Source organism: Protomyctophum bolini (assembly GCF_963924005.1).
Source record: "Protomyctophum bolini genome assembly, chromosome: 21".
Classification (NCBI taxonomy): Eukaryota; Metazoa; Chordata; class Actinopteri; order Myctophiformes; family Myctophidae; genus Protomyctophum; species Protomyctophum bolini.
The window spans coordinates 1,065,571-1,088,137 of record NC_137882.1 but is presented as its reverse complement, the minus strand read 5'-3'; the positions used below and the strand labels follow the sequence as shown (position 1 = coordinate 1,088,137).

General features: G+C 44.9%; 1 protein-coding gene across 2 annotated transcripts; it reads right to left on the bottom strand.

The window, feature by feature from the left end:
- Nucleotides 1–4,286: 4,286 nt before the first annotated feature.
- LOC308336789 (tomoregulin-1-like) lies at nt 4,287–21,096 on the bottom strand. Of its 2 annotated transcripts, none has more exons than XM_080794345.1 (11): nt 20,287–21,096; nt 18,251–18,369; nt 17,322–17,451; nt 15,170–15,196; nt 14,877–14,970; nt 11,196–11,344; nt 10,065–10,112; nt 9,297–9,417; nt 8,456–8,617; nt 7,510–7,590; nt 4,287–6,526 (listed from the first exon to the last, which is right to left on the bottom strand). In XM_080794345.1, the coding sequence occupies exons 1-11, from the start codon at nt 20,414–20,416 to the stop codon at nt 6,439–6,441; spliced, it is 1,149 nt and encodes a 382-aa protein (XP_080650471.1). In that variant the 5' UTR covers nt 20,417–21,096; the 3' UTR covers nt 4,287–6,438. The 2 variants fall into 2 exon arrangements, with proteins under 2 accessions (XP_080650471.1, XP_080650472.1); XM_080794346.1 differs by having other exon boundaries at nt 4,287–6,523.
- Between the last annotated feature and the right edge of the window lie 1,471 nt (nt 21,097–22,567).

Below are 22,567 nucleotides of genomic sequence, written 5' to 3'. Positions count from 1 at the left end.
TGCACACGTGCACGCATGCGTCTTATGGGGCTCATATAAAGACCAGTCATCAGCCAATGAGAATAAAGAGCAGTCGTCAGCCAATGAGAATAAAGAGCAGTCGTCAGCCAATGAGAATAAAGAGCAGTCGTCAGCCAATGAGAATAAAGACCAGTCTTCAGCCAATGAGAAGAGCAGAACACGTTGATTTAATATGAAGTCCTAATTGCACCGAAGAGACAACGTACACACACACACACACACACACAGAGCTGGCTTCATGCACTTATTCTATACAGGACCCGAATGATGACCACCAGGGGTCACTAGAGAGCAGTGGTTCTGAACCCTTTTCACGAGGGCCATTTTGTATTCTGCATTTTGAGACACGGAAACCATTTAGCCTCTCAGACACAAAACTAAGACTTATCGTTGGATAGGAGATGGAGATAACATGATGTTGGTACCATTAGGAGACAACATGGTGTTGGTACCATTAGGAGAGACAACATGGTGTTGGTACCACTAGGAGAGACAACATGGTGTTGGTACCATTAGGAGAGACAACATGATGTTGGTACCATTAGGAGAGACAACATGGTGTTGGTACCATTAGGAGAGACAACATGGTGTTGGTACCATTAGGAGAGACAACATGGTGTTGGTACCATTAGGAGAGACAACATGGTGTTGGTACCATTAGGAGAGACAACATGGTGTTGGTACCATTAGGAGAGACAACATGGTGTTGGTACCATTAGGAGAGACAACATGGTGTTGGTACCATTAGGAGAGATAACATGGTGTTGGTACCATTAGGAGAGACAACATGGTGTTGGTACCATTAGGAGACAACATGGTGTTGGTACCATTAGGAGAGACAACATGGTGTTCGTACCATTAGGAGAGACAACATGATGTTGGTACCATTAGGAGAGATAACATGATGTTGGTACCATTAGGAGAGACAACATGGTGTTGGTACCATTAGGAGAGATAACATGATGTTGGTACCATTAGGAGAGACAACATGGTGTTGGTACCATTAGGAGAGACAACATGGTGTTGGTACCATTAGGAGAGACAACATGATGTTGGTACCATTAGGAGAGATAACATGATGTTGGTACCATTAGGAGAGACAACATGATGTTGGCACCATTAGGAGAGACAACATGATGTTGGTACCATTAGGAGAGATAACATGATGTTGGTACCATTAGGAGAGACAACATGATGTTGGTACCATTAGGAGAGACAACATGGTGTTGGTACCATTAGGAGAGACAACATGATGTTGGTACCATTAGGAGAGACAACATGGTGTTGGTACCACTAGGAGAGACAACATGATGTTGGTACCACTAGGAGAGACAACATGATGTTGGTACCACTAGGAGAGACAACATGATGTTGGTACCATTAGGAGAGACAACATGATGTTGGTACCATTAGGAGAGATAACATGATGTTGGTACCATTAGGAGAGACAACATGATGTTGGTACCATTAGGAGAGACAACATGATGTTGGTACCATTAGGAGAGACAACATGGTGTTGGTACCATTAGGAGAGACAACATGGTGTTGGTACCATTAGGAGAGACAACATGGTGTTGGTACCACTAGGAGAGACAACATGATGTTGGTACCATTAGGAGAGACAACATGATGTTGGTACCATTAGGAGAGACAACATGATGTTGGTACCATTAGGAGAGACAACATGATGTTGGTACCACTAGGAGAGACAACATGATGTTGGTACCATTAGGAGAGACAACATGATGTTGGTACCACTAGGAGAGACAACATGATGTTGGTACCATTAGGAGAGACAACATGATGTTGGTACCATTAGGAGAGACAACATGATGTTGGTACCATTAGGAGAGACAACATGGTGTTGGTACCATTAGGAGAGACAACATGATGTTGGTACCACTAGGAGAGACAACATGATGTTGGTACCATTAGGAGAGACAACATGATGTTGGTACCATTAGGAGAGACAACATGATGTTGGTACCACTAGGAGAGACAACATGATGTTGGTACCACTAGGAGAGACAAACGGCAAACGTTGATCAAAATAACAATTCTCCTACATTCTCTAAATCGTGTAGTACTTCTTACAAATTAAGTAATGCAGATGTTTAAGAATAATGTAATGCTTGAGAGCGTAATAAATGAAACGGGTCAGTATGGTTTCATTTTACGCTCCAATACAAAAGGGTCCATTTGGTTACCAACTCTGGACCATCCTTTAGCTATGGGTGCGGGGGGGGGGGCGGGGACCACCTGGAATTCCTTCCAAAATCGGACCACCGGGTGGGTCCCGGACCACCGGTTGAGAACCACTGCACTCTAAGGGGATCTGCTGCAGTGGGTGGATCTGACCAGTGTTGTTTTTGGCAGCAAATTTTGATTTTAGTTTTAGTCATAGTCTCCTGAATAGTTTTCATTTCGTTTTAGTCACATTTTAGTCACCTGGAATGTGTTAGTGTTTAGTCTAGTTTTAGTCGACTAAATGTCATGAGATTTTAGTCGACTGAATCTACAGTTGATTTAGTCGACTAAAATGTATTTTGTCGTAATGAGTGTTTTTACACTTGCTGAAAATACAGCTCACAACTGGACAAAGGAACTGGTCGGAATAACGTGTTCCTTCCACGCGCTGCGTCCGGCCGGGGAAACTCCCCCCCTGTCAGGTGAAAAGAAGCAGCTTGGACTCCTCATGCATAGAAGGAGGCATGAGGTCAGTCCGCTGCCCCCCCCCCCCCCCCCCCCCCAGGTTGGCAGAGGAAGTGTAAGCGCCCAGGATTACATTAGATAATTGGCACTGGGTGAAACTGGGTTACAAAATCGTGGGATAAGAATTTAATAACAATAATAATAATTTTAACAACCACAACTCCGTTCACTCCATGTGGCTTCAGTCCTCTCCTACATAGACTTCTATTGGTTTGTCCTTAAAAAAAAAAAGGGGACAACCGGAAGTTTGCAAAAAGCATTAAGAGTCTATTATGGGCACATGGACCATGTTGACCGGGGCTGTTTTCTGCCCCCTCAATGTCGCAACTCTGTCTGTGTATACTCTATGGGGCGGCGTTCGGAGATAGCCGAGCGCACGTGCCGTGCAATGCAAAGTGATATAGGCGAGTGTGAGGCATTTTCCGAACGCGTCCTATAATGGGCTCCATTTCTGTCACCGCTAAACCCCCTTTATGCCTAACCCATTCTGACCGGGCACCCATTTTGGTGTTAGCATCATGTTATGCTTTACCTATTGAAAAATAGCAGATCTACAAGCTCATATCGCGCCACCGAGTGGCGCGATATGAGCTTGTAGGTCTGCTATTTTTGAAAAATTCGAAGAACGACTGACATTTTTAGAATCTGATCTCAGGTCAGAATGGGTTCATCAGACCAGTGTGTGTCCAGTGGAAACCTGGTATGAATCTGATCTCAGGTCAGAATGGGTTAAACTTCTTCTTCTTCTTTTTGACTATTTTGCTAGACATTTTTGAATAGTTAAAATGGCCAGCCTAGATCAGCCTACAAAGCTCACAACGGGTCCGTGTAGATTTGGCTAGTCGAACTATTCAACAATGTTTTTCAAAACAGTAAATATCGCTAAATTATATTTTAAAAAAAAGCTCAATGAATTAAGCCACTATAACCTCCATGTAATAATTATATACATATGAAAAAACATAAGAAATTCTTGGAAAAGAACGTGGATTTAAAAAACAAAAAATTTTTTTAGACCCTTTTTATCAACACCAATCCGACACCGCCCACTGCAGCAGATACATACCAGATCTACAAGCCCTCGACGGCATCACATTCTGGAACCTTGAGGTCTTTTAAATCTACACGAGTCACGACATCAGACACGAAAGACACAACAATCCTATTCTCGTTAAAGCAAAGCATATAAAAAAAAACAACAACAACCACCTCAAAATCACCTCATTTAAATAGTTATCAGCTTGTCCATAAAAAAAATAACTAAAAAAACACAAAAACAGCAACAATAATATTGGAATCCCATTTCCGGAATGGAATCATCATCATAGTATAATTATTATTATTCATATTCATAATCTTGAAACGTAAACAATATGTAACTGGACAGAAAATCTGTACATCCAGATTCCAACTTTTTTTTAATGTTTTTTTTGTTTTCTCCTTTTCTTTCATAAATTAATGCCCTATACCAGTCCCCCTCTCACCCCCCCCCCCACCCCACCCAAAAAAAAGAGAAAAGTTGTGTAAATAGCAGATCTACACGCTCACACAAACACACAACACCATAGGCGGCGGGTGCATAAGGCTAGGGAAGGCTTAGCCTTCCCAAAAATTATGCTAGGTATTTTTTTAAATATATATAATATATGTGCGCAGCATTATAGAAGGCTATTGTTTGTGTGTGTTGTCGCTGCCCCCTGGTGATCGCTGATCGGATAGGCTATACACTATACAGCATATGATTGACTACTATTGGTATGTCTGTAAACCTCGTCCTTCCAGTCGCTTTGTAGCAAAGAGTAGCGCGCGGCCGCGCGCTGGTTTGTTTTGGGAAACAGCAAAATGTCTTTTTCAATGCAAATATAAAGTAGCCTAATTCAGAAGAAGAAACTGTGAGTCGGCTGTGTCAGAACTCAGCAGCACCAGTGCCTAGGCTGCACGGTTCACAGTTCACACCACTGCAGCAACACTGACACGTTCAGCGGAGTGACTGCTGTCTCTGTGCCGTCTGTAGAGCCATGAGCCGCGACTCCCGGAGGGGCAGCAACACCGCCGGGTAATCTACACTGAGTAGGACTGACTGACTCGAGACTTGAGAAAAAGACGTCCAAAAGTCGTTGTCTGTGTATAGGCTAATTCATTGGTAAAAGTATGCTAAATAACTCATTTTTAGACCATCTGGGAAATAAATAAATAAATAAATCCGCGGCGGCGGCCTCGCTTCGCTCGGCCGCGAGAGTCCCCCCCAAACGCAATTCTATAGCCTACCCAAAGGTAAAACTCACCCGCCGCCTATGCACAACACATCGCCGTGCGACACCTTGTGAGCTTGTAGATCTGCAGTTTTCACTACTTTATTTTTTATTTTGTTTTTTCATAACAAAAAAAAAGGAACGTTTTCTGGAGGTACAAGATTTGCAGCGACCACATGTCACATGACTAGCTCTGGTCCAGAGCTAGTCATGGTCACGTGACCATGTCACATGACTAGCTCTGGTCCATAGTGCTGGTCGTGGTCACGTGACTACTAAAACAGCATTTTGGTTTTTCCGAGGCAGCTTGTATGAAAACAAACAAACAGAATACAAAATATTTAAAAAATAAAATACAAAATACCTAAAAGGAAAACAAATCCTGAATTTTAAACGTTAAAAAAAAAGAAGAACCACGTTGTGACATCATTGCAGCTAGGGGGCGCTATCTCCCCGGGTGGCAGAGCTACTGTGTTGTTGTCCTTTGAAAGTCCCACACAGAGCTTCGGACGGCGTGCTAACGTAATGCAGGCGGTTATTATGTATTATTATCCATCTCTCCAGAGCGTAATGTGAAATTGGTTTCATTTTACGCTCCAGTTAAAGGTATATTCAGTGATTTCACTCAAAAAAAACCTTAGGTTTCGATTTTGGCTGGGACCCAATCAGGATAGAGAGCCAAAAACGAAACCTAAGGTTTTTTTTGACCCCCAGGGGTTAACTGGGGACAGGGAGGAACTCCTTATATGGTCAGCACACTCTATAGTAGAGAGGATTATCACAACAAAACAAAAAAAATAAGTGATATTTGAATTTAAGTGAAATCACTGAATATACCTTTAACAAAAATGTGTTAGCATTATGTTATGCTTTTAGCTATTGAATAATAGCAGATCTACGAGCGTGTAGGTCCACCCATGGGACCCCCTCCAGGACCACTGGTGGAAAACCACCGCCCTCATAAGTACCTGGTTTTACTCACATTGGTATTTTTACTCAGTGGGATTTTCAACAGAACTAACCATTTTTTTTAGCACAGATCTGCAAGCTAATCGCGTCACATTGTTAGCTTTGTCGATCTGCTAGTTCGTAAGCTTGTAGATCTGTGTGAGCACCGCCGCCGCCGCACGATGGACTGTGAAGGAAAGGACGAACAACCGCACAATTACTAACGTGTTCCAACGTGATGTCGTAAGAAAACGGCGGATCGCACCGCTCCGGTTCCACGCTTTCCTGAAGGGGCGTGTGTCCCCGGTGATGACATCACACAGGAAGTGTTGTTGTTGTTCCCGAAACCAAAGAACAGGAAGGGAGGAACTCTTTGCAGTCGGCAGAATGGCTGTGACCTTCGACCCGGAAGTAGAGGGAATAAATAACGCCCACCCCCCCACCCCACTGACAGGTCACATGGTCATCCAATGAGTCCCGCGTCCTCCTCCTCCAGGTCACATGGTCAGCGCTTCGTGGGCGCGAAAGTGAAAGTGGACGGACGTTTGTCGTTGGCGGGAAATACGTCGTCCGGCGCCGAGAACGGAGTTCTGCTGAGAAACGCCCCGACGAGAACAGAGGAAAAAAACAGGTTTAAAGGAGCAGTACGTGATGTTTTCTGTCCAGGTGAAACCCGACTAGTGACAGCTCATGAAACGTAGAAGACCTGATTGGCTGTAGAAGACCAAGTCACACATGAGTCACGCCGAGGGACCTAGTCCTGATTGGCTGTCAAGTATTGGTTATGCACAGGTCACGTGACCAGGAAACCAGGTAACGGGAAGCAGGTAACAGAGATCTTTAGAGACACCCAATGTTATGCAACGTAATGTTATGATTGAGCAGAACGTTCGTTACTAAATACAGACACTCAATTCTTTCACCTGACAAATATCACCATGTGATCATTTCTTGTTTCTTGTAGATTAAAACAAATCAGTTGTCAGTTATTATTTTAACGTCAAAGCTCTATATTGTGAGAGTAAACGTTGCTATACTTTATTAGTTTTTAGTTTATTTCTGTGTTTTCGCGTAGCAGCAAAACGATTCGATTTCACAGTTGATATAAAACAAAACTGCCTATGAGCATTTTGCCTATTTAACCCGTTTACGAAGTAAATAAAAATGGTAATTAAAAACTGTCAAAAAAAGGAGAAAAGGAAGTCAAACTATAACTGCAAAGATTACTATCATAATATAGAGCTATATTTATTTAAATGCTTTTTGAAACTCATTTTTGAACAAAAAAACATCACGTGTTGCACCTTTAAAAATTAACACTATAAGGCCCCGTCACGGATTCCATTCATTATAAAAAAAAATAAAAAAAATAAAAAAAGTTTAGTTCCAAACCCCGCCCCCTCCTCCAAGAGCCACAAAACACCACGATATATCGTATAAAATGCAGTCCGTCCGTCCGTCCGTCGGTCCGTGGAGCGGACGGCGTTAAAAAAGGTGTTCTTATTTCGTTTTTAAAAAAGCTAAATAGAAATAAAAACTAATTTAAAAAAAAAGAAATTTAAAAAAAAGTGGTTACATCATCCGAGAGGAGGTTCCCGACGGGAAGTGGCCCAGGTGCTGCTTCTGGCGACGCCCACGTTTGGTCTTGTTGCACCGCCTAGGGGAAGACAGAGGAACTGCAGTTAACATCATTTAAACAACACCAGCGCCCCCATAGGGGAAGACAGAGGAACTGCAGTTAACATCATTTAAACGACACCACCGCCGCCATAGGGGACGGCAGAGGAACTGCAGTTAACATAATTTAAAACACCAGCGCCCCCATAGGGGAAGACAGAGGAACTGCAGTTAACATCATTTAAACAACACCACCGCCTAAAAAAAAAAATATTAAAAAAAACACAAAAAAATATAACCTTTAAAAGGTACGTAATTTATTCTAATTGTTATTGCAATTTACGAGCTGCGTTCGCGTGTCTTACGTCTTAAATCACACCCGTGAGAACTGTGTGGTGCAACTCCTCTCTCTCCCACCTCCCCTCTCTCTCTCTCTCATTAGCAGGCAACAGTACAGCACTATCTCTCTTTCTGGCACAACAGCGCCCCTACTGGTACTAATAGTCATACTCGTGCTCATTAACACATACATAGGTGAACACGGACATCGCTGTTCCTTGGAGTGGTTGCACCGCTACAAAAAGGTTGTGTTAGACGCAGGTCAGAATGGGTTAACCAGACCAGTGTGTGTCCAGTGGAAACCTCGTATGAATCTGATCTCAGGTCAGAATGGGTTAACCAGACCAGTGTGTGTCCAGTGGAAACCTCGTATGAATCTGATCTCAGGTCAGAATGGGTTAATCAGACCAGTGTGTGTGTCCAGTGGAAACCTCGAATGAATATGATCTCAGGTCAGAATGGGTTAAATAAAATGCTTTTTGAAAAGTCTACGAGGACAAATGAACACGGGGGCAATTATTTTCTGGGGGCGGGGCTATGGTAATTCCATTCCAGTGATTGGTCACCTGGTGAAGCACATGACCACGGCGACGATCACCGCGATCTGCACCGCCCCTATGATGGCGGCTATGAGGACGTAATGCAGCTTCTGACCACTGGGGACCACGTAGAGCACGTTGAAGTCCAGCAGCTGTTCACACTGTGGACCGCCGTAGCCCGACGAACACCTACACACACACAGACACAGACACAGACACAGACACAGACACACACACACACACACACACACACACACACACACACACACACACACAGTAAAAAGGATTGAAGTGGTCAGACAGATTCATTTGTTAAAGGACCTATAGCATAAAATTCAACTTTTTCAATGTATTGTGTGTTTTTGGGGCTCCCATGTGTGGGTTAACCAAAACCATGTGTGTTTTCTATAAGTAACCAATCAGGCTTTCATTATCATATCAGGTGTATTAAGACAATATGATATGAAATATTAAAAGACAATATGATATTAAATATGAAGACAATATGATATTAAATATGAAGACAATATGATATGAAATATTAAAAGACAATATGATATTAAATATGAAGACAATATGATATTAAATATTAAAATAAAATATGATATGAAATATTAAAAGCAGTTTGAAAATGCATGTTATTTGCGATTTAATCCTTATCTTGCTGGGTAAGCCAGACTTTGATTCAAACAAATAAAAACAACAGACAGACCTTCAGACAGACAGACAGACCTTCAGACAGACAGACAGACCTTCAGACAGACAGACCAACAGACAGACCTGCAGACAGACCTGCAGACAGACAGACAGACAGACCAACAGACAGACCTGCAGACAGACCTGCAGACAGACAGACAGACAGACAGACCTGCAGACAGGCAGGTTGTGTGTCATCTCACACACTCCATGTTCACAGAAGTGGGCGTAGTCCTCATGGCAAGGGGCGGGGCTATCTTCAAACCCATCCCCCTCCCCTGGCTTGGACACGGCTGTGGAATTAATTAAAACGACAGGAAGAGCATTCGTTTGTGATTGGCTACAACACGGAAAATCTGAGAATTCCGATTGGCTGGCAAGGCTAAGCTAATGTTCAAATTCATTCTGATTTATAGATTTAATTCATGAAGAGACAGTTATAGTGTGGAAACTGTAATTCTGTCATTATGACTCTTATTGTGAAATGATGTGGTTTAACACTTTGAGACTCTTATTGTGAAATGATGTGGTTTAACACTTTGAGACTCTTATTGTGAAATGATGTGGTTTAACGCTCCGAGACTCTTATTGTGAAATGATGTGGTTTAACACTTTGAGACTCTTATTGTGAAATGATGTGGTTTAACGCTATGAGACTCTTATTGTGAAATTATGTGGTTTAACACTTTGACTCTTATTGTGAAATGATGTGGTTTAACGCTCCGAGACTCTTATTGTGAAATGATGTGGTTTAACACTTTGAGACTCTTATTGTGAAATGATGTGGTTTAACGCTATGAGACTCTTATTGTGAAATTATGTGGTTTAACACTTTGACTCTTATTGTGAAATGATGTGGTTTAACGCTATGAGACTCTTATTGTGAAATGATGTGGTTTAACGCTCTGAGGCTCTTATTGTGAAAGATGTATTTTCGTACCAAACACATCAGGTTTCATCTTCATTCCATCGTCCTTCCTGTTCTTATCTGGAAAACAGGAAACAGGAAACCGTTTCTAAACAGGAAACCGTTTCTAAACAGGAAACATGAAACTTGTAGATCTGCTATACATTTTTATAATTTCCACAAGGAAATGTCCGTAATATAAATGCTTCCTGTATGACAGGAAGCATTTATATTTGACTCATGATCAGAGCTTCCTGTACGACAGGAAGCATTTATATTTTACTCATGATCAGAGCTTCCTGTACGACAGGAAGCATTTATATTTTACTCATGATCAGAGCTTCCGTTGTTCCAGACTGTATGACGGAAGCATTTATATTTTACTCATGATCGGAGCTTCCGTTGCTCCTGACTGTACGACAGGAAGCATTTATATTTGACTCATGATCAGAGCTTCCGTTGCTCCAGACTGTATGACGGATCAGAGCTTCCGTTGCTCCAGACTGTACGACGGAAGCATTTATATTGTACTCATGATCAGAGCTTCCGTTGCTCCAGACTGTACGACAGGAAGCATTTATATTTTACTCGTGATCAGAGCTTCCGTTGCTCCAGACTGTACGACGGAAGCATTTATATTTATTAATATATAACACAGTGATTAGTCTGGCCATGCCAGGCTAATCCAACGGCAGTTTGGAACTGTAATCCCTCCATCTGTTCCTTGGTAGGCTGTGTGTGTGTGTGTGTGTGTGTGTGTGTGTGTGTGTGTGTGTCTGTGTGTGTGTGTGTGTGTGTGTCTGTCTCTCTGTGTGTGTGTGTGTGTGTGTGTGTGTGTGTGTGTGTGTGTGTGTGTGTGTGTGTGTACCTGTGTGTGTGTGTGTGTGTGTGTGTGTACCTGTACACCTCCCAGTGTGTGTGTGTGTGTGTGTGTGTGTGTGTGTGTGTGTACCTGTACACCTCCCAGTGTGTGTGTGTGTGTGTGTGTGTGTGTGTGTGTGTGTGTGTGTGTGTACCTGTACACCTCCCAGTGTGTGTGTGTGTGTGTGTGTGTGTGTGTGTGTGTGTGTGTGTGTGCGTACCTGTACACCTCCCAGTGTGTGTGTGTGTGTGTGTGTGTGTGTGTGTGTGTGTGTGTGTGTGTGTGTGTGTGTGTGTGTGTACCTGTACACCTCCCAGTGTGTCGTATGGTGAGGCTGATCTGCTTCAGGCAGGACGTCTCTCGGGCGTGGCAGGGCGTGTCGTAGGTCACTCCGTCCCGCCCACACACCGGGTTGTCGCTGTGCCCGTTACACACGATGTTACACATGCAGCTGCACGCACACACACACACACACACACACACACACAGAGACACACACACACACACACACAGAGACAGACACGCACACACACACACACACACACACACACACACACACACACACACACAGAGACAGACACACACACACACACACACACAGACACACAGACACACACACACACACAGAGAGACATTGTCATTGGTCCGTGTGTCATTGCGGGTAGGGCCGGGCCCAAAATGCACGATAATTAGCCGGGCCGGGCCGAGCCTCGGGCTCTGTGATTTTCCGTGATTTTCTTTTTTTATTGTCACTACTTACAAAGCTTCTAATTAATTAGATTAACATTTTTTTAATCGAGTCCCAGCCCTACTTATTACACCACTGTGTACTAAACCAAAAATACTTTTAACTGGGACATTTCTACCCTGGGCCAATGAAGTAAAGTCTTTGTTCTTTAAGAATAATTAATCATTTATTTATTTAAATAGACTATGCTGTAATATTCATGAAATACAGAACTATATGTTCCAAAAGAAACGGACCAATTAGTCAAACTTCAAGCATGTCTTAAAGACACAAAGAGTTGGATGGCCCGTAATTACCTACTCCTCAACTCTAACAAAACGGAAGTTATCGTGATCGGCCCTAAGCCCCTAAGAGACAAGCTAGCCGATGAGAACTTTTCTCTAAATGGTAAATGGTGAATTTATATAGCGCCTTTATCCAAGGCGCTTTACATAGATTGTGCATTACATTCACCCATTCACACACCGATGGCAGCGGAATCCATGCAAGGCACCAACCAGCACATCGGGAGCAATTAGGGGTTCAGAGTCTTGCTCAAGGACACTTCGACAGTAACTCTGGGGGAGCCCGGGTTCGAACTGGCAACCTTGCGGTTCCCATCCAGGCACTCTACCCCTGAGCCACCGCCTGCCCTGTCTCTAGATGGCATTACCTCGGCCTCCAAGGCCACTGTAAAGAATCTGGGAGTTACCTTTGATCAAGATTTGTCTTTCAAATCTCATATCAAACAAATCTCAAAGACTGCCTTTTTTCACCTGCGAAATATTGCAAAGGTCAGGCACATCCTGTCCAAAAATGACGCAGAAAAAATTGTCCACGCATGTGTTACCTCAAGGCTGGACTACTGCAACTCGCTGTTATCAGGCTGCCCAGGCAAGTCTCTGAAAAGCCTACAGTTAGTTCAAAATGCTGCGGCGCGTGTGTTGACAGGTACCAGAAGAAGAGACCATATCACTCCTTCACTGGCCTCCCTAAACTGGCTCCCGGTCAAATACAGAAACAAAGCTCTCAATGGTCAGGCACCACAATATCTCAAGGATCTCATTGATCCCTACAAACCAAATAGAACAGCAGTGCGTTTACAGTATGCAAAAATGCTTACTGTCCCAAAAATATCAAAAGTTACAATAGGAGGCAGGGCGTTTAGGTCCCAGGCACCGCAGCTGTGGAACCTTCTCCCGGCTTCGGTCCGTGGGGCTGACACGCTCTGCACATTCAAGACTAGGTTGAAAACCTTTCTCTACGACAAAGCCTATGGCCAGACTTGTCTCCGGGTCTAGCTGGATACCATGGTCGTACATTGTTGTGTGGGTTTGTCTCCCAGCAGTACTTGTAATATACACTATATAGGCTCCAGTAAGGCCTGCCACTAATCCAGCATCCGGGGAATCTCTCCCCGGAGTCTCTTTTCGTCCTCCCCGTCGCAGTTCTGTGGACCTCTAATATTAACCCCCAACTGACTGCCGAGTGTGACCGTGGATCAGGCCTCTTCATGGAGCCCACCAGAAGTGTGACCTGGACCCGGCCTCACAGAGCTCGACCTGGACCAGATGTGGACCAGACCCCTCCACGGAGCCCACCTGCCTATTCTCTGTCTATCTCTCTCTCTCTCTCCCTCTATCCCCCCCCGACACGGTCGAGGCAGATGGCCGCCCACCCTAGAGTCGGGTTCTGCCTGTCGTTCCTTCCTAACGGAGGAGTTTTTCGTTACCATTGTCGCAACATTGCTTCATGCTCTGGGACAACTTGTTGTGATTTGACACTATAATAAAATTGAATTGAATTGAATTGAATTGAAAAGTCAGAGATCTTTTTGTGCACAGCTGCGTTCTGGGACCTTAATTACCATTAGCTTTAGAAACGGGTATAGATTCATTGGTACTCCTGAGGGAGGACAGAGTGTGTCTAGTGTGTGATTTAAAAGACATTGAAAATTAAATTATGTTTTTGTTTTACTGCCCGTTATATGTATTATTTCGTAGGACTATGACAAACTGGAATTTTCTTTTAGGCTTTAGCAGACTTTTTTATGCAAAGCGTGGGAAAAATGGCAGAACGTTTTGTTTTTGTGTAAAGATTATTGATTATGATTTGTATGGTGTGTCCTAGCTCTGACCCAGAGCCTTCTACTGCTTCTACCATTCTGCCCTGCGCAGTACAAGGCTATGGGACTTCCAATGTTAACCCATTCTGACCTGAGATCAGATTCATACGAGGTTTCCACAGGACACACACTGGTCTGATTAACCCATTCTGACCTGAGATCAGATTCTAAAAATGTCAGTCGTCCTTCGAATTTTTCAAAAATAGCAGACCTACAAGCTCGTATCGCGCCACTCGGTGGCGCGATATGAGCTTGTAGATCTGCTATTTTTCAATAGCTAAAGCATAACATGATGCTAACACCAAAACGGGTTCCCGGTCAGAATGGGTTCAATCTCAAATCGAAATCAGACCAGCCTCTCCTCTTTGGCGAAAATAAAAAGAACGTTTTTGCTACTCACCAAAACAAAGGCGGGTTGTGACATTAGAAAGACTACTTTCCTTAGTGGATCCACTCTGAGCCCCCCCCCCACCCCCCCCCCACCACACGTATAAACGGTACTTTTTGGCCAAAAAGTACAGTTTATACGTGTGGTGGGGGGGGGGTGGGGGGGGGGGGGCTCAGAGTGCGTCCACTAAGGAAAGTAGGCTTTCTAATGACACAACCCGCCTTTGTTTTGGTGAGTAGCAAAAAACGTTCTTTTTATTTACACTAAAGAGTAGAGGCTGGTCTGCATTCGTGCGAGCGGCGGAAGTTGATAGTAACATAGCTCTAATGCAACGCATTAGAGCTATGGACCAGAGCTAGGTGTGTCCTAAGTCCATGTGGGCGGGGCACATTGACACAGAAATAAAGGATCTATCTATATATCTGTACTATACGAGGACAGCCTTATGCAGTCCGCCATGTTTTTTTAATCATCTGTAGTTTTTAAGCTGAAGTGTAGACAAAGAAAAGAAAAAAAACTACGAATTCAGTCTGTGGTTTCACTCCCCTTGAAAGGAGTCACACAATCCTCAAGGTGCGCTGTCTCCCTCTACCGATGGAAAGAGGTACTGCACTGATGGTTTAGCACAACACGCATTTTGAAAAGACAAAAAATGTGCACGCACGCTGTGTCTACCGCACGCGCACGCACAAGCACACGCACACACACACACACACACACACACACACACAGTGTGAACTCACAGCATGTCTTCTGAGTCTTCGTCGCATTCGGCTCCAAACTTGCAGTTTCCACATTTAGACGCTTTCTTGCCCCCCCGACCCGACCCCTCTGCATCTGCACGCACACGCACACGCACACGCACACACACACACACACACACACACACGCACACACAATGAAACACAGAATACAATAGAATACATACAAGCGTGCGTGTGTTTTATAATGTGACGTGGACCTCCCTGGGTCTGAAATAAAGTATCGATTGATTTAATCAAACCCGTTTAATAAAACAATAAATACGTATATTTACCTCCATCTCCTGATGCAGATCCTCCATCTGAGAGACAGACAGGCAGGCAGGCAGACAGACAGACAGACAGACAGGCAGACAGGCAGGCAGACAGACAGACAGACAGACAGGCAGACAGGCAGGCAGACAGACAGACAGACAGACAGACAGACAGACAGATCATTGAATATGTATATTTTCAGAGTGAACGTTTTTAACTCAAATCTTTGCTTCATATTTTCAGATGGGGGTCCTTGACATGAAAAAGGTTGAGCACCACTGACATAGAAACATAGGGTTTTAAAACCCTATGTTTTTATATCAGTGGTGCTGAAAGAACCCTATCAGTGCCGGAAGTGCTTAACCCATTCTGACCGGGCACCCATTTTGGTGTTGGCATCATGTTATGCTTTAGCTATTGAAAAATAGCAGATCTACAAGCTCATAGCGCGCCACCGAGTGGCGCGCTACGAGCTTGTAGGTCTGCTATTTTTGAAAAATCGAAGAGCGACTGACATTTTTAGAATCTGATCTCAGGTCAGAATGGGTTAATCAGACCAGTGTGTGTCCAGTGGAAACCTCGTATGAATCTGATCTCAGGTCAGAATGGGTTAAAAATAGGAGCTTTGTGTGGCCGGGGTTGTCTCAGCGCTTTTACTCTGAAAGCCATGACCCGGAAACAATCTACTAAAGAAAGTTGATTTTACATTTGCTAGCTTACGTTGCGATCATTTTAATTTATACGATATATGATTAAAAAAAAAGCGTTCATATTTTGCGGGAGAGAGACGGATGAGGAGCAGAAATGAAGCGCCAGCATATCGATCCGTTCATCACCACGGAGAGCGCCCTGGATTAGGAGAGACGAGTCATTCTTTCCGCCCGCGCTAACAGCTAAGTCAACGGCAAGCTAACATGAGCCCAGAGCGTTAGCGTACGGCAGCCGAAAGGCGAACGGGCCAAAAAAAAAGAAATAGGAAAAATTCTGAATATTCTTATCTCACCCCGTATCATTGAGGATGCGCTCAGCTCGGTTTTAATCCTTGGGACGCCCAGGGACGTCTTACGCACAGAAACTGTTAACCCATTCTGACCTGAGATCAGATTCATACGACTGGACACACACTGGTCTGATTAACCCATTCTGACCTGAGATCAGATTCTAAAAATGTCAGTCGTTCTTTGATTTTTCAAAAAATAGCAGACCTACAAGCTCGTATCGCGCCACTCGGTGGCGCGCTATGAGCTTGTAGATCTGCTATTTTTCAATAGCTAAAGCATAACATGATGCCGACACCAAAATGGGTTCCCGTTCAGAATGGGTTAATGTACAACTAGGTTTTACATAAGAGACTACGGTGCAGGTCTCTGCTTCACTGGAAGAGGATTAGATTAGATGCGATGTCACTGCAATTCTCTGTGTGTGTGTGTGTGTGTGCGTTGCTGCCGCCTATTTTCACACTGACACGGGCAGACGTGTGCAGCGCTCGGTGTCTTTGAAGTGTGCACGTTGCTGTGTGTGTGCGTGCGTTCGCGTGCGTGCGTTTGTGTGTGTGTGTGTGTGTGTGTGTGCGTGCGTTGCTTTTCATGAAGAACTTTGTGCTCCTCGACGAGATGATGGACTTCTCAACCGAGACCATATATATATATATATATATATATATATATATTATAATATAATATAATATAATATTATATTATATTATATTATATAATATTATATTTCAATAAATTACTTTGGACATGTGGAAAACCTACAGTTAAACAGGCACAGTGACACATTAGGCATGGGGCCACTACTTCACCTGGATAACATCATCTTTTCATTTTGACATGAGATAATAATCCTGTACCGGCACCGCGCGTAGCGTTTGGTTTCACCACGCCATCGTGACAAAATAGCCTCCAGCTGCTGCTGCTGCCCGCAGAGCACACATGAACGGTAAGGATAAGATCGGACAGCGCTACGCAACATGGACGTAACACTGACTCCACACATGAACGGTAAGGATAAGATCGGACAGCGCTACGCAACATGGACGTAACACTGACTCCAAGCCGTTTATAGATCAGTCTGTGAACCTTCAATCACAATCAGAAGTGTGGAACCCCCTCAACTCCGCGAAACGCTGGTTTATAGTATATTCATGATGTGTAATGTGTTTATAGTTACCGTGGTAACAGTCCCCTTCGTGCAGCGCCGTGATTGGTCGCTGTTTCTTGCAGGCAGCCCGCCTCAGAAAGCACTCGTTCTGGTAGGTGTCTCCGTTTGAGCCGCAGACCGGAATGTACTGCTTGTTGCACTGTAGCGCACGCACACACACACACACACGCACACACACACGGACACACACGGACACACACACACACACACGGACACACACGGACACGCACACACGTACAGAGAGAGAAATGTTGATCATTCTGATATTAACACCGACTCTGTTTGACCAGAATGGAACAGAGCCTTCATTAGCATCATTAACACTGACTCTGTTTGTGCCAGAATGGAACAGAGCCTTCATTAGCATCATTAACACCGACTCTGTTTGTGCCAGAATGGAACAGAGCCTTCATTAGCATCATCAACACTGACTCTGTTTGTACCAGAATGGAACAGAGCCTTCATTAGCATCATTAACACCGACTCTGTTTGTGCCAGAATGGAACAGAGCCTTCATTAGCATCATCAACACTGACTCTGTTTGTACCAGAATGGAACAGAGCCTTCATTAGCATCATTAACACTGACTCTGTTTGTACCAGAATGGAACAGAGCCTTCATTAGCATCATTAACACTGACTCTGTTTGACCAGAATGGAACAGAGCCTTCATTAGCATCATTAACACTGACTCTGTTTGTACCAGAATGGAACAGAGCCTTCATTAGCATCATTAACACTGACTCTGTTTGACCAGAATGGAACAGAGCCTTCATTAGCATCATTAACACTGACTCTGTTTGACCAGAATGGAACAGAGCCTTCATTAGCATCATGCGTGCGACACTGTGTGTGCGTGCGTGCATGTGTGCATGTGTGCATGTGTGTGTGTGCGTGTGCGTGCATGTGTGCATGTGTGTGTGTGCGTGCGTGACTCACGTGGAACTGACACAAACATCTGACGTCTCCTCCGTTCTCCCGACACGTTCCTCCAAAGCGACACGTTCCTGCATCACACACTCTGAGGTCACTCTTCTGACCCCTGACCTCTGGGACGTCTGACACGCACGCACACACACACACACAAAGAGAGAGAGAGGGTTAATTTATTGTAGGGCCTGGAAGGGATGGAGACAGACAGACAGACAGACACAGACAGACAGACAGACAGCTGTTGCCTCAGAGTATAATATGAACAGAGACGGCACCCTGAGGCCAAATGGACATAGTGGCCGAATGAAGGTATTGCAGCCTGGCCCCCAAACACATGAACGCGCTGGTCCGTTGACTATATCATTGTGCACGTTCACGACGGACGCACGTTTGTGCGCGTTCAACGGCAGCACGTTCATGTGTTTGGGGGCAAATCCATCCCAGAATGCACTCTGTGTTCCTAACCAGGAAGGAGGAGTGAAATCGCCTCATGCGCTTTTGAGCAACTTAATGCAAAGTGGACGGAAGGAGAACTCGGATGCCGTCTCTATTCATATATACTCTAAGACTGTTGCCTGCTAATGAGAGAGAGAGAGAGAGAGAGAGGAGGGGGGGAGAGAGAGAGAGAGAGAGAGGAGGGGGGAGAGAGAGGAGGGGGGGAGAGAGAGAGAGAGAGAGAGAGAGGAGGGGGGAGAGAGAGGAGGGGGGGAGAGAGAGAGGAGGGGGGAGAGAGAGAGAGAGAGAGAGGGGAGGGGGGAGAGAGAGAGGGGAGTTGCACCACTCAGTTCACACGGGTGTGATTTTCTTTCACAGACATGAAAACATATTTAAATCTGGGCACCCCTCGCTTCACACAAGGTGTGATTTTTTAGGGGACGCTAGCCCCTCCTGTGTACAGCTTCTGTCCCCCACACACACACACACACACACACACACACACACACACACACACACACACACACACACACACACACACACACACACACACTCACACACACACACACACACCGCCTCCTGGCCTGAGGGGGTTGGAGTGATGTAAAAACAATATTTGAACGGTGAAATACATCGGTAAAATGGGTAAAATGTAGCCTAGCTGGATTGTGGGAGCGTTCCGTTTTCTTTTTGCCATGGATAGATGTGTGGTAATAGTGTGGCTCGGTCGGAGATAGACCACATAGACGACAGACGGATAAACACACGCGGCGCCAAATTGTATAGGGCACATTTTGTTGTGTTCCAGCGGTAGCTAGAGGAAGCATGCCAGTGGGGTAACGGTGATAACGGTGGCCTGTGATGCAGGTGTCGCTAAGGGACGGAGGTGCGAGGTTAATTCACTAATAAATTCATTATTAATCATTAATGTGTCAAATGGGGAAAAGGGCTCCGTTACGCCCTCCATATAATTATGGTCCATGCCTGTGTGAAAAGTGGGAGTGATGCGTGCAGTTAATGATGAGATAACGCGCTGTCAGTGACATTCAGAAATTCAGACATTCGCTTATTTATAGATAGATTATTATTATCATTGTTATGTCCATCTGACTGAAGATAGCTTATATTATTATTATTATTATCATTGTTACGTCCATCTGACTGAAGATAGCTTATATTTATTATTATTATCATTGTTACGTCCATCTGACTGAAGATAGCTTATATTTATTATTATTATCATTGTTACGTCCATCTGACTGAAGATAGCTTATATTATTTGACTCGCAAGATTATATAATAGGATATTGTAGAATACAGTACACACACACACACACACACAAACAACAAGATATAGCCTACACAGTACACACACACACACACACACACACACACACGCCAACAACAAGATAGCCTACACAGTACACAGTACACACACACACACACACACACACACACACACACACACACACACCAACAACAACAAGATAGCCTACACAGTAGACACACACACACACACACACACACACACACACACACACACACACACACCAACAACAAGATAGCCTACACAGTACACACACACACACTAGTACCATATCCTGTACCTCCAGGGCAGTCCTTGCCCGGCACGCAGTCCGCTGGGCTGCGGGGGAAGGAGGCTCTGGCGCCGGGCAGAGCCCCCAGCAACACCCCGGTGCCGAGGAGCAGGGACCAGAGAGCCCGGACCACCCGCATGGCGGGGGGAGGGGGGGGTCAGGGAGGGACAGATGGACGGAATAAACCTGCCTTTGCGTCGTCCCCTTAGATCTTGCGCGTTCCTTAAATGTTAATTGTTCGGCTTCTTCAACAAAAAACAAAAACAAAACCCAAAACAAAAACGGTTCGAGTCCCTGCAGATGACCAGTCTGCCTGTCTGTCTGCCTGTCTGTCTGTCTGTCTGCCTGCCTGCCTGTCTGTCTGCTATGAACAACAGCCCGGAGGTTCCATTGTATCCGTGTAGGGCTGCTGCCTATATTGTCATTATAAAGACAAAAGAAAGACCACTTGTTTCCGCCCTCCTAATGTGGGCTTTGATTTCTAACCTTTCCTCGTTTATTTAGGATCTAATAATAATACTATAAATAAAGTCGAACCTTCCCCCTGTCCAGTCCAGACCAGAACAGAACGGACCGGGACCAGAACAGACCAGGCTGCCTGGATGGAGCCGTGATTGAAATTATAAAACCGGATCCAAGTGATAAATCCAAACGGACGACGTGACGTGAGCGAGTCTCTCTTCAGATCCAGCTGGTCCCGTTCGGTTGGAATGTTTTTATAGCAGTCATTCATGGACGGATATATGATTCATGTTATATTAATATACCGAACCCGAATAATACAGTAACAACAGTAGCCTAGTAAATATAATACGAGCCTGTTTGTTGTCGCTCCGAGAGGAAAGGAAAGGAGGAAGCCAGGAAGGAAGGAAGTTAGGAGGGATGAAAGGAACCGGACGGACGGACGGATGGGGGGAGGAAGAAGAGAGAGAGAGAGAGAGAGAGAGAGAGAGAGAGAGAGAGAGAGAGAGAGAGGGAAGGGTTAATTTTTTTTGTGAATCAACACAAAGGGGCGACGACGGTGATGCCCCGTGTCACGTGACTGGAGGAGGGGCAGCCGACCACCCTCAATACGCACGTACAGTCTATGGCACGCATGCACGCTTCGCGCACGCACGCACACACACACACACACACACACACACACACACACACACACACACACACACACACACCGTCCTTGAAATGAACAGGTTTAGAATAAGAATATTATGAGAATATAAATCCCATTAATAATTGATAATGTGCAGGCCGGCAAGTTAGTATACAGGCCTACAATAATAACATAAATAATAAATACACCATCAATACGTGTAGGCTACAGCATGGATGGAATTGTGCGGACAGAATCTTATCCAACGACAACACAATATTCTTATTGGGTCTGAGAGGCTAAATGTCATCAAACGGTGGTTCCGTGGCTCAAATGGGTCTGAGAGGCTAAATGTCATCAAACGGTGGTTCCGTGGCTCAAATGGGTCTGAGAGGCTAAATGTCATCAGACGGTGGTTCCGTGGCTCAAATGGGTCTGAGAGGCTAAATGTCATCAGACGGTGGTTCCGTGGCTCAAATGGGTCTGAGAGGCTAAATGTCATCAGACGGTGGTTCCGTGGCTCAAATGGGTCTGAGAGGCTAAATGTCATCAGACGGTGGTTCCGTGGCTCAAATGGGTCTGAGAGGCTAAATGTCATCAGACGGTGGTTCCGTGGCTCAAATGGGTCTGAGAGGCTAAATGTCATCAGACGGTGGTTCCGTGGCTCAAATGGGTCTGAGAGGCTAAATGTCATCAGACGGTGGTTCCGTGGCTCAAATGGGTCTGAGAGGCTAAATGTCATCAGACGGTGGTTCCGTGGCTCAAATGGGTCTGAGAGGCTAAATGTCATCAGACGGTGGTTCCGTGGCTCAAATGGGTCTGAGAGGCTAAATGTCATCAGACGGTGGTTCCGTGGCTCAAATGGGCCTGAGAGGCTAAATGTCATCAAACGGTGGTTCCGTGGCTCAAATGGGTCTGAGAGGCTAAATGTCATCAGACGGTGGGTCCGTGGCTCAGATGGGTCTGAGAGGCTAAATGTCATCAGACGGTGGTTCCGTGGCTCAGATGGGTCCGAGAGGCTAAATGTCATCAAACGGTGGTTCCGTGGCTCAGATGGGTCTGAGAGGCTAAATGTCATCAGACGGTGGTTCCGTGGCTCAAATGGGTCTGAGAGGCTAAATGTCATCAAACGGTGGTTCCGTGGCTCAAATGGGTCTGAGAGGCTAAATGTCATCAGACGGTGGTTCCGTGGCTCAA